At 39.0% G+C, this 12,314-nt stretch overlaps 1 protein-coding gene across 2 annotated transcripts in view; it reads right to left on the bottom strand.

The window, feature by feature from the left end:
- Positions 1-12,314, bottom strand: part of cdkal1 (CDK5 regulatory subunit associated protein 1-like 1) — a 491,748-nt gene that overhangs the window by 220,888 nt on the left and 258,546 nt on the right. For both annotated transcript variants that reach the window (XM_048183562.1, XM_048183561.1), the window contains exon 8: positions 7,414-7,517. In XM_048183562.1, the coding sequence (XP_048039519.1) occupies positions 7,414-7,517 (104 nt within the window). The remainder of the gene's footprint in view (positions 1-7,413; positions 7,518-12,314) is intronic.

Genomic DNA, 12,314 nt, shown 5'->3' with positions numbered 1-12,314 from the left:
CAGTAATAACCGATGGTAATTTTAACCACATTTAACAGTACATTAGCAACATGCTAACGAAACATTTAGAAAGACAGTTTACAAATATCACTAAAAATATCATGTTATCATGGATCATGTCAGTTATTATTGCTCCATCTGCCATTTTTCACTATTGTTCTTGCTTGCTTACCTAGTCTGATGATTTGGTTGTGCACAGATCCAGACGTTAATACTGGCTGCCCTTGTCTAATGCCTTTTATAATGTTGGAAACGTGGGCTGACATATGCAAATATTGGGGGCGTACACCCCGACTGTTATGTAACAGTCGGTGTTATGTTGAGATTCGCCTGTTCTTCGGAGATCTTTTAAACAAATGAGATTTATATAAAAAGGAGGAAACAATGGAGTTTGAGACTCACTGTATGTAATTTCCATGTACTGAACTCTTGTTATTTAACAATGCCAAGATAAATTCAATTTTTCATTCAAGGGCACCTTTAACATCCAAATAAATACTTTACTCACATAATTCGAAGCATGCATGCAGCATGCATGACGAACATCTTGTAAAGATCCATTTGAGGGTTATAATAGCTGTGTGAACTTTGTAAATGCGCTGTAATATAGTCGACAGCTGGTGTGGCAGGGAGCACGTGATTTAAGGGGGCAGTGCCGAGTGTAAATCAGTGCATTGTTAATGATGCCCCAAAATAGGCAGTTAAAAAAATTAATTTAAAAAAATCTATAGGGTATTTTGAGCTGAAACTTCACAGACACCTTAGACTTATATTACATCTTGTGAAAGAACGTTCTTGGGCACCTTTAAGTTTTCAGATTTTGCACCCTAGGACTTTTTTTTTTTGTGTGTGTGTGTGTGTGTGTGTGTGTAGGTATTGGGCTGTTACATGTGTCTACCGAATTTCATACTTGTACATGAAATATAGTGCAAAGGGTGCTTAATTTAAATTTTAAATTCAATTTTGTAGGTGGCGCTATTGAGCCATTTTGCCAGATCTAATTCTGAAACCCATATCAGACGTAAATTTTCACCACTTCTGATGCATGTGCAAAATTTCATGAGTTTGAGCATATTTAGGCCCTCAAAAGTGCGATTCATTTTGGAGAAGAATCATAATTGACAGAGCATTTACAATAGGCTCCTCACACCATCTGTGCTCGGGCCCTAAAAAGAGGAACAAGAAAAAATTAAAGCTGCAAGCAGCGATGAAAGTGCCCTTGCACCCACGCCATTACCATCCGGTGGCTTTAGGAAAACAGAGCATGGTGGGCAATATGCATTTAAGTATATAAATATAGGAGGACAATGTCAGTCATTTTTATTTGCCACACTTCCTGCAACCAGCTGGGGACGCTATAAGTATGACTAAATTTTGTGAAACAAGTGAAGTTTGAGGCATATTGAACACTGCATGCTCAAGTTACAACAACTTCCTATTTCATGACGATAACAGCATGCTTTATGCTAACATGTTTTAGAATGTTTCTAGCATGTTTAGTACTCAATTGCATATTTTACAAGTTGAGCATCACAGTGTTAAAAACGTCACTTCCTGCTGCCAGTGGATGACACTATTACTATAACTGAATATTGTCATGTAGATGTGTTCAGGGTAGGACTGTTCTCAAACGTGTGAAGTTTGGGGCAGATTGGACACTGTATGCCGAGTTACAACAACTTCCTCTTTCGTGGCATTAATTGCATACATTAGCACTTAGCCAAGAGTTGCATGATTTAAGGTGTTTCTAGCATGTTTAGTACTTCATGGCATATTTAAATGTGTTTCAAGGAGTGAATAGCATGAAGGGCACTTAATTGAAATTTTGTAGGTGGCGCTATCGAGCCCTTTTGCCCTCACTTCTGATGCATGTGCAAAATTTCATGTGTTTTCAAGCATGTTTAGGCCCTCAAAAATGTGATTCATTTCAGAGAAGAGGAAGAATTGACCAAGCAATTACAATAGGGTCCTCACACCATCGGTGCTTGGCCCTAAAAAAAACAGAGAGAAAGAGAGAGAGAGAGCAGAACTGTGAGATGAGGTGGAGATCTGAGTTCACAGAGCAGAAGCGTGTCACGCTAACCTCAATGGCTCTGAACAGATGACAGAGAACTGATGAAGCCCTTAATGTAAGACACTGCTGACCCCTGCTGGAGGACACCGGAACTGTTCATCATCCCCCACCACAAACACACTGGAGAACTAGAACAACTGGCATCAGACACACCAGTGTTTGTCTAACCACACGCTCCTCAAAAACATCCCAATACAGAGCTGCTGCTGTTGCTTTAGCATGTGAGCAATTGTAATGTGTCTGCACGCACAGCAGTGTCTGGTACTTTCACTTCAGGATCATCAGTTGGAAATATTTATTTATTTATTTGTTATTATTATTATTATTATTTTTTTTAACATCATGTCTTCTGTTTGTTTGCATCATGTCAGATCTACAGGAAGTGGTTTACAGGATGACATTTCATCAAAACACTGGAGTCCAGATGCAAGCCCAGAATCCACAGTTCGTGAACACACAGAGTCCACTACAAGCCCCCCATAAACGGCAGAAGCCCTTGAGGTTCCCCAGGTTGTTGACCTCTGACCCCACTGACACTTAATTAAACCTCATGCTCTGCCTTTAAGTAGACAGAGCTGCAATTTGAGCACACAGGAGCCCGCAGGCTGTTGCGACTCCTCAGATCCCACGAGGCCCCGTGTGAGGACATTTCAGCGTGACATGCTCAGGTGAGTCAGTGGCAGAGACAGAATATAATAAAAGGGCAATATTTACTATATTAATATTTCCTGATGCTTTTTTTTTTTACCTTTATAAGGTCACATTTTTTTTCCCATTATTAAATATAAGTGTCAAATTCTTTCATGCAACCATTATTTTCACTTATAACAATAAGACACTAAAGCTGTTATCAAGCAAAATCCAGCTCAGCAACAGCTAAATGACCCGCAGTCAAACAGAAGATGCAAGCAAGCAGTTCAGTTAGATGAATGCCACATTCTGAAGGAGTTCCTATGTGAGCTCTTGGTTCTCAATAGTTTGGGGGAAAGGAGTGATAGGAAAGATGGAAAGTGAACAAGAGAGAACAAGTGAGATGGCAGTGAACAAGAGAGAACAAGTGAAATGGCAGTGAACATACAGAAGGCAGGACGGGAGGATCAGATGTGTTTGGAGAGGCTATGTAGAGGGCACAGCAGGTGGCATGCAGGCAGCACCTGTCCCTTCACCTGCAGTGAACACTTGAAGGCCACCTGGCAGAGAGGAATTGCCACAACATCCCATAATAAGCCTTCTGTTTGACCTGCTGTGAGCTGAGAGCCCCATTCAACACCAACCAATGCAGAAAGAAATAAGAGAAAGAGAACTGTGCCACTCTCTGATTGTTCTGTTATGAAAGGGGCAGAAGGCAGACATGCTCCTGTTTAAGCTTAATTGTGGCGGTGACGTGTTTGTCAAACGGGGAGACTGGAGAAACGTCTGCCAGCGCGCTCATCCACATAGTGGAGCACTACTCCAGAGCTCCACTAAACCAAAATTCAACTGTGTGATTGGTCAGCACATTTTCTAAGCCACTGCATAGCATGGCACCGTTGGATGCAAGAGGCGGGACAGAGCACCCTGGAGAATTGATGAATGTGTGCACTACTCAGTGGTCACTATGCTGGCATGTAATTAAAACTGGATAGAGGCTTTTTCTTTCATGATTTTTTTTTTTTTCTCTTCTCTATAAGGGCAGAGATCCATCACAGATTCAACAGGCATGAGATGGGATCAAAACTAAAAATATCCAGTGATCTTCAGACCTGCTGTTGCTGGACACACATACAAGTATCTGAAGAAATCAATACAACCTGCGAGAAACCATACAGACATACATTAGTATCAGTACAATCACATTGCGACTTCAACAATGAAGAGATGTAATGTTAGTGAAGAGAAAAGATCCTGCAGCATTCCAGACAAATATCTGATGAAGCGTAGTCAGATATTTATAAACATGACTTCAATGTAAACACTGCGGCAGCTGCTACACTTACGATCAGTGATGAAGAACATCTGGAGATGTTTACAGGCTGAAGCCCATCATTCCTCATGTGTCTCTTATTTACAGCTAGGAGTCCAGAGCTCGAGTAAACACAGCCGACCAGAGCAACGCTTTACCCTGTTATTCCAGTCTCAAGTCCACAGATAAGTCTTTTTTGCATAATGACAGCACTTTTTCTGCTCGTCATGGATCACAGTGGAGCTCAAGATGAGCCGACAAACCTGAGAGCTCAAATAGGACTACCGATGCACTACTCAAACCCAACGGTAACTAAAAGCACCTTCAGATCCACTCACGCTGTTCTCGCTCAAAATGCTCCTGAAAAAAAAAAATGTTTACTCATGGAGTCTGATGTAATCTGTGATAAGGTGTCTACAGTCTCCAGAGCTCAGAGCTCCTTCGACAGCACACAATTCATTCCTGATATATGGTCAAATCAAACTTCTTAATGAGGCCTCCTTGATGTCCAACAGGCATACTAACAATCATGAATAGCACTAAATACATAAAATCTAAAAGTGCCACATCAGTGGACAAGGTCGTTTCACATGCTGTCAATATGTCCGTCTTAGCCTGAGCTTAACGCCACAATCAATAATCCTCCTGCAAATATCACCTTGAAAGCGAGGACTGGCAGAAGAGCAAATATTATTAAGACCAGGAGGCTCAAACTTAATCTAATCTTCATGTTCATCACTCCACCATATATTCCACCATTGGACTGGACTTAAAGTCACTTCAGAGTGTCCGTGCAGCAGACAATATAACCACAAAGATAGAAAGACAAAGCAACAGCACTGGAAGCTGATGTAGATCACAAAGTGCAGGCCAGCAATGACGCAAATCTGCCTAGATTCCTAGATTTGAATTGAAACATACTGAGTCATTCTGGTCTGCGCTACTAACGATCCTAAAGAACAGCATGTGCAAACACAGCACGGACTCAGATGCATTTTTGAGATGTGGCTTCAACATCGGGCATAGACATGTTTTCATGTCAAGGAAATCACTGGGACACATGTGAAAACAGATGAACAGAAGTGTGGATGAATTCTTGAATAGCTGCAGTGATGGAGGCTTTGAAGTCTTGACTCAACTCAAAGTGAGCACAGAAGCATCAGTTAATCTATTGTTGCTGATGGGACTCAATCAACACACAGAAGGTCAGTATAACCACAGTATTTAAATGCAGGAGAGAATTGTGCAGGGTCACAAATTAAAGGATTAGTCCACTTTCAAATAAAATTTTCCTGATAATTTACTCACCCCCATATCATACAAGATGTTTATGTCTTTCTTTCTTTAGTCGAAAAGAAATTAAAGGGTTAGTTCACCCAAAAATCTAAATTCTGTCATTTATTACTTACCCTCATGCCGTTCCACACCTGTAAGACCTTCGTTCATCTTCAGAACACAAATTAAGATATTTTAGTTAAAAATCTGAGGCCTCCGTGAGGCCTGCATAGGGAGCAATGACACTTCCTCTCTCAAGATCCATAAAGGTACTAAAAACATATTTAAATCGGTTCATGCGAGTACAGTGGTTCAATATTAATATTATAAAGCGACAAGAATATTTTTGGTGATTCAAAAAAAACTAAATAACGACTTATTTAGTGATGGCCGATTTAAAAAAACTGCTTCAGGAAGCATCAGATCATAAATGAATCTGTGTATTCGGAGCGCCAGTCACGTGATTTCAGCCGTTGGCAGTTTGACACGCGATCTGAATCATGATTCGATACACTGATTCATTTGTGCTCCGATGCTTCATGAAGCAGTGTTTTGAAATTGGCCATCACTAAATAAGTCGTTATTTTGTTTTTTTGGCACACCAAAAATATTCTCGTCGCTTTATATTCAATATTAATATTGAACCACTGTACTCGCATGAACCGATTTAAATGTGGATTTATGGATCTTGAGAGAGGAAATGTCATTGCTCCCTATGAAGGCCTCACAGAGCCATCGGATTTCAATTAAAATATCTTAATTTGTGTTCTGAAGATTAACGAAGGTCTTACGGGTGTGGAACGGCATGAGGGTAAGTAATAAATTAAATAATTTTCATTTTTGGGTGAACTAACCTTTTAAGGTTGTTGATGAAAACATTCGAGGATTATTCTCCTTATAGTGGACTTCAATGGCCTCCAAATGGTTGAAGGTCAAAATCACAGTTTCAGGGCAGCTTCAAAGGGTTTTAAGTGATACCAGACCAGGAATAAGGGTCTTATCTAGCGAAACGATCTGTCATTTTCGGAAAAAAAAATACAGCTGTATATGATTTATAAACACAAATGATCGCCTTGCACGTGCTTCCTCTTTCCGCTTCGGCAAATGTCTACACATGCTTAGAATGTGATTCATGAGCTCCAGAAACTAAAAGCTTCTGCTCATACATTTAAAACAAATATGTAGTGCTAAGTAAAGATTTTGTTGCTGATTTGAAATATGTTATTTAATTGAGAGTCCACCAAGCAGTTTATGAGATTTCAGGATTCCCCCATTTAGATAGATAGGACTTGGTCTTGGATGCCCGAAATAGCTGCCCGGAGGCGCAAATATGCCCGCCGAGTGAACAGACTTTCCTTGAAAGGGACTTTGATAGTACTGTAGGTTCTGTCAAATGTAGACGGTCAAGATTAGGAAATGTGTGGAGCACATGTGTCTGCTACTGTGTCACCCCGATCACTCACACAGGAACAGAGAAACACAAACATACGTTGCTCAATGCAGTTCAGATGTGACTTACTGATGCTCAAACACCACAAACTTCCTCTTGTCATGAGATGATGTTCTCTCGATCCGGAAGACCAATAATGGCCTGCTAACATGTCCAACTGACAGGGAGGCACGAGACACTCCTGACACATCCGTATAAACGAAGGCTGCAACTTTATTTTGAAAATCTATAATTTTGATAATTAATATCCCCAACCCTAACTCTAATAAATATTAACCGTAAATTCTGGCATTAATTTTTCAGCATTTTATTAAAAAATGTTCTAATAACAAAATACTAATAAATAAATAAAATAAAGTGAAAAATCTGCATCATTCATCACAAAGCATCATTTCAGCCCTAGCTCTCATAGCATTCATTATTCATAGGAATCATGGGCTGATTAATCAGATCTCTGTCAGAAGACTGAAGATGATGTACTTAAGTAAATGTCATAAAAGTATTGTGGTTGCTGTTTGCTCAAGTATTACTATAAACTGAGCAACCTTATTGACACTTTTAAATTAAATTTAGACAGAGCGAGTGAAGTAAATGTTAAGCAAACACCATTTCCATGTAGTATTCCGTGATCACTCCGACTTCAGGACTTAAGAGTCAAACGGTCAGACTCACCCTGGAACGACTGTCTTGCTCTCTCCACCAGCTCCTCTATGGAGTAACTGGCCAGATCCCCTCTGGCATGTTTGGTTTTGCAGTACGTGCAAGCGTTCAGACAGCTGTGGGAGAGAGGAGATCATCAACATCATGAGGCATTACATACACACAACTAAGTATGACCATCTGAAAAATTGGTAGATTTTACCACTGACTGCAGAGCAATCATTTTCCATAATATTTTGATTTGCAAAATACAAACATAAATGTAAGTTGTCAGGGTGTGGTCTGAGTGGTGCTCCAATTGATTGGCTACCGTTCGCTATCGGCCGATCATCGCTTCTAATGTCTCGATCGGCGATCACTCAATTTGCCAGTCTCAGAAACCAATTTCATGCTGATAATGCATAAAGACATGCCCCTGCTATGAGAGGTATGGCATATATGACATGCTTGCAGCGGCACAGTCTCAGTCTCTGTCCGGACCAAGTAAAATAATCATAATGTTGAAGGTGAGGTACAATTCACACAACTTAAATAAATAGCTTTTGACAAATCAGTAACTTGAAAACTTTTTGTGAGATGTAATTTCACAAACGACATGAGTGAATCGAAGCGCTCTCTCTCTCCCTCTCAAAATGCAGAAATGGCGACACCACCACTATAAGACACTATCGTGTCTGCATTATTACACTACGCATGCTCCACAGATAAAACTAAATGAGAATTAATGGGGTCACTGCTGCATTTAAGTGTTAAACTACAGTGTGCACTAGGCCACTAAGTAGCAAAATGCAGAAAATGTAAAATAAAATAAAAAGCCTCACTTTAGCTCTATGTTTGTTGTTTTCCTGCACAAGTTTGGCACAGAGGTAAAGAGTCTTTTGTCTATGCATTTCAGAGCACTTATCAATAAGCATCTGGTAGGAGGACAGTGGGATGGATGGAAAATCTTTTTGCTGTTTGTTTGCAAGAGAACTTTGCTGAATGAGCTCCACCGAGAGTCCTACTAGACGGGGGCTTTGAGCCTTGAGCGCTGCCTCATCTTTCATCACCACTGTTGATGAAGCCCTCTCCAGCTCACTTCAAACAGCAACAGAGACAACGGCTCCGCCATGGGCCAAATCTCTGACAGGATGTCAGGCCGTCGCCCAAGAGCTCAGAGGAGAGAGTTCAAATTGCTGCACTGCCATGAGGAGTATCATTAGATTCAGAGAGAACAGCATCCAGCATTACTTCCCCTCTAGCTCCAGGAATTCCAGGAAAATGTTGCCTTAGTAATAGCAGAGCAAGATACAGCGAAAAGAGACGGCCGACACAGTGAGGCACTTGGTGTTCGAAGGGTTCGATGACTTCAGAATCCAAGATGGTCCGTTCAGTGCTGCTCTTTCACTACATTTTTCATGCCAGCATGACATGCTTTTATCCACAGATACCTCTCTGAACTGAGATGCATCCACATTACTGATGCAGGTGCTACATCATTTCATTATTGATGGATGCATGAACGCAAGAACAATCACAGACATGCCACAAGATCCCTCAATGCCAGCCACCAAGTGCAAGTGTAAAAGAACTTGTAAAGCTTGTAGAGCTCCTCAATGGGGTTTACTACAGGATAGGGCTGCACAATATATTGCAATTATCAAAATATCACAAATGCGATATGCATTTTACAATGGCATGCAATAGGCCTATATGAATGGTGTAGCGTCTGGATAGATCTGGTGTAGTTGATCAACTTTGGAATTTTCAGAATGCTTTTAGCCTGCTGAACTGTGTTTGTAAATCACAAATTGGCACTGACCGGTCCAGGAAAAACAGACACTTTTGTTACTCTGTCAGAAACTAACCAGAAGAAGCCAACGAACTGCACCAGCGCTAATCCAAAAGTCAACACGCAAAACTGATGCAAGTAACCGTTTCTCTATTAGATAATGAAACTGATTTCTGTGCTGGCTCTCAAGGACTGTTAGTAAGTTTTGCTACTTGCCCTCTTCTCTTTCCCTGCCTTTACTTTCGCTCTTGTATATATGTGTATATCCTCTGTATATATTTAGATGCATAACCTCTGTATTAGTAGTTTTCATATATTAAAAACATTATTCACGCTCGATTGCTCTGCTGCTCATTCAACAAAACCCAGGTCACTTTAACGTTTTCGATCCAGTATCCTTGCTTTACGCTTTGATGCTAGAATAGGAAGTCATTCTCGTGGCCAGAGAATAACCTTCCTCTTTATAATAGTCTGTGAGGAGATATAACGGTTTGCTGGACAAACTAATATACTTTCTATAAATAATTATTAAACCAGAACTAATCATATATGTAATTGATTATAATTCATTGTAATTAATTCACAATATATGTTTAATTCCCCCTTGGGTCGATATATGCATCATAGTTAATCATAAGGCTTTATGATTTATTATATTCATATATTTCACCCATAAATTGATTAAACCTGTACAGAATTGTTACAAATGGTTTTAATAGGCTACTACAAAATGTTGCAAAAAGTCCAAGTTTTAGGTCAACGCATATAGCAGTGAATAGACTGGGTACGCGACTGTTACTCACGTGACTTGCTTGATGTTAAAAAGAGTTATTAACCACAATACGTTGCAGAAAACAACTCCTTGCGGTCTTGCACTGTCTGCCACACACACCCAAAGCGCGTGCACAAGCCACCTCTCTGACAGTGTGTGGTGCCTTCAGTTCTCTTTCGTGCCTTATTGCACTCAAATTCTCAAATGCACACACTGTTATGTCAAAATGTATGTCTTGTTGAGTATTCATGTAAAAAGTCGGTTATGTCTTAAGTGAACGTTATTAGTTGAGAAAGAAATTGGATGTGTTTTAGTAGGAGAACCTAATACAGCAACCTAATACAGTAAGCCTGCTGCTGTCTGTCAAACAAGAAAAGATAAAGAGAAATGCACCTACTACTCTTGAATTTTGTAGCTTTATTATGAATCAATGTATATTTAATTTATGTGAAGACTATGCAGTGTTTTAGATTTACATTTGATCATTCTGTTTCTGTATTGTTTCTTACTTGAGTGCTATTTCAAGAAATAATTTGTCCTATTGTATTTGTGCTATTGTTTGTAGTTCTTATTTTTTTAATAACAAAAATAACTAATCATCCACCCCTAGTTTCAGGTGTTTTTGTTTACCTGGATGTTCTTGATGTTCAGATTTAGGTTGACATAACTATATATTATCGAGCAAAGAGTGTTTAGTATTTAAATATTGACCTTTTTGTTTGTTTGTTTGTTTACATTGATGTTAAAATTACATTGTCAGATTTGTAATGCTAAAACACTTCTGCTCACTTAATTTTAAGTTTATAAATATTCTTAAATATAATTTACATACATTCATTTATTTATTTTTACATAAAGCAATATCGTATCGCGTATTGAATATTGCATTATTTAACAAGTTATCCCATATCACATTTTTCTCCAATATCACACAGCCTTACTACAGGACATTGATTGGACACTGGACATCAAGTAGTAATATTTGTACTGAATATATTTTGGTATGGTCTGGTTTGGTCTTTCGGTTTGGCATGCATGTGTACCAAATGAATGCAGCATTGTTTTAATCAGAACCTCTGACATCAACAAAAGACATGGGAAGTGTTTTCACCTCCTCATTAAATTGATGAGTCTGCTTATTTTGCTATCACAGCGAAGTTGTAAGTTTAACTGCTTCAAGAACCACAAAGTTACTATCTCTCTACTAAGAAAAGGCATGAAGCTCTATCTGTGTGTGTGTGTGTGTGTGTGTGTGTGTGTGTGTGTGTGTGTGTGTGTGTGTGTGTGTGTGTGTGTGTGTGTGTGTGTGTCTGTGTGTGTCTGTGTGTGTGTGTGTGTGTGTGTGTGTGTGTGTGTGTTTGCATGATAAAGAGTGGGAGAAAGAGAATGTGTTCCGCTGATAATAAAACCTGGAAATAGTTTTATCATGTTGTTTATTATATTTATTTTCCTGGTTAATGTTTTTGAGGGTTTTGGTTCTTTTGCTGTTGTAGGCTGTAAGGGTCCTTGTAATAACTGGAAACATTTGGCAAAGTTATATGGAAATAATGTGGTCAAAACTTGCCTAAAACTACTTGGAACTGCCTCGAACAGCCCTGTAGTATAAAGAGGTATTATTCCAAAATTGGTTTGGTTTTCTTTTATCGTTTTTCCGATTCAGTAATATTAGAGTCATGCATTCTTGAAAACTTTGTGCACACATGTGCAGAACCATCTGTGCAATTGTGTGCAATTCACAGCATCCAGTTTCCAGTATCATACCAGGCTTTTCCTGCAATAAATATATATTTTTTAAATTTATTTATAAAGATTTATTTGATAATTCAATGTGACGATACCGTCCGTTCTGGAGTACCGATAGCGATAGTCAAATGTTTCTATTTACAATGTGTTTTTGCAGCATTGAGCTTTGTAGCCAATCAAAGACATATCTGTTGAGCGTGTGAACGCAATGGCCAATCAGATGCATTAAGTTAGTCAAACTCCACAACACTGTTCAAAATGACAGAGATTTTGTTAAGAAATCATTTCATTATAACCAACAAAATAAAAACAATGTCTATAAGAGATTCATTGCATAGCGTAGACAGCTTCATTGATTATAATGGGAGTGCAGCTTTTAAAAAAAAAAAAAAAAAAAAAGAAAAGAAGTAAAAGACCACTTTTTCTATGTAGTGTGTAATGTGTTACTTTGTTCATGTTATTACAGCATTACAAATCAGTCACTCAGTGACTTTTTACATATCAATTTACAGATTTTTAAATATAAAATAGTACTAGAATCTTTGTTTTATGATCTGTCCTGAGAGTTGTAGGAACTGAGCAGATCGGACAGAGATGATTCGTTCAAACATAATTCCACACAAAAAC

This window comes from Megalobrama amblycephala, linkage group LG3 (assembly GCF_018812025.1).
Source record: "Megalobrama amblycephala isolate DHTTF-2021 linkage group LG3, ASM1881202v1, whole genome shotgun sequence".
Classification (NCBI taxonomy): Eukaryota; Metazoa; Chordata; class Actinopteri; order Cypriniformes; family Xenocyprididae; genus Megalobrama; species Megalobrama amblycephala.
The sequence above is the reverse complement of the archived record's forward strand: the minus strand, read 5'-3'. Positions and strand labels throughout refer to the sequence as shown.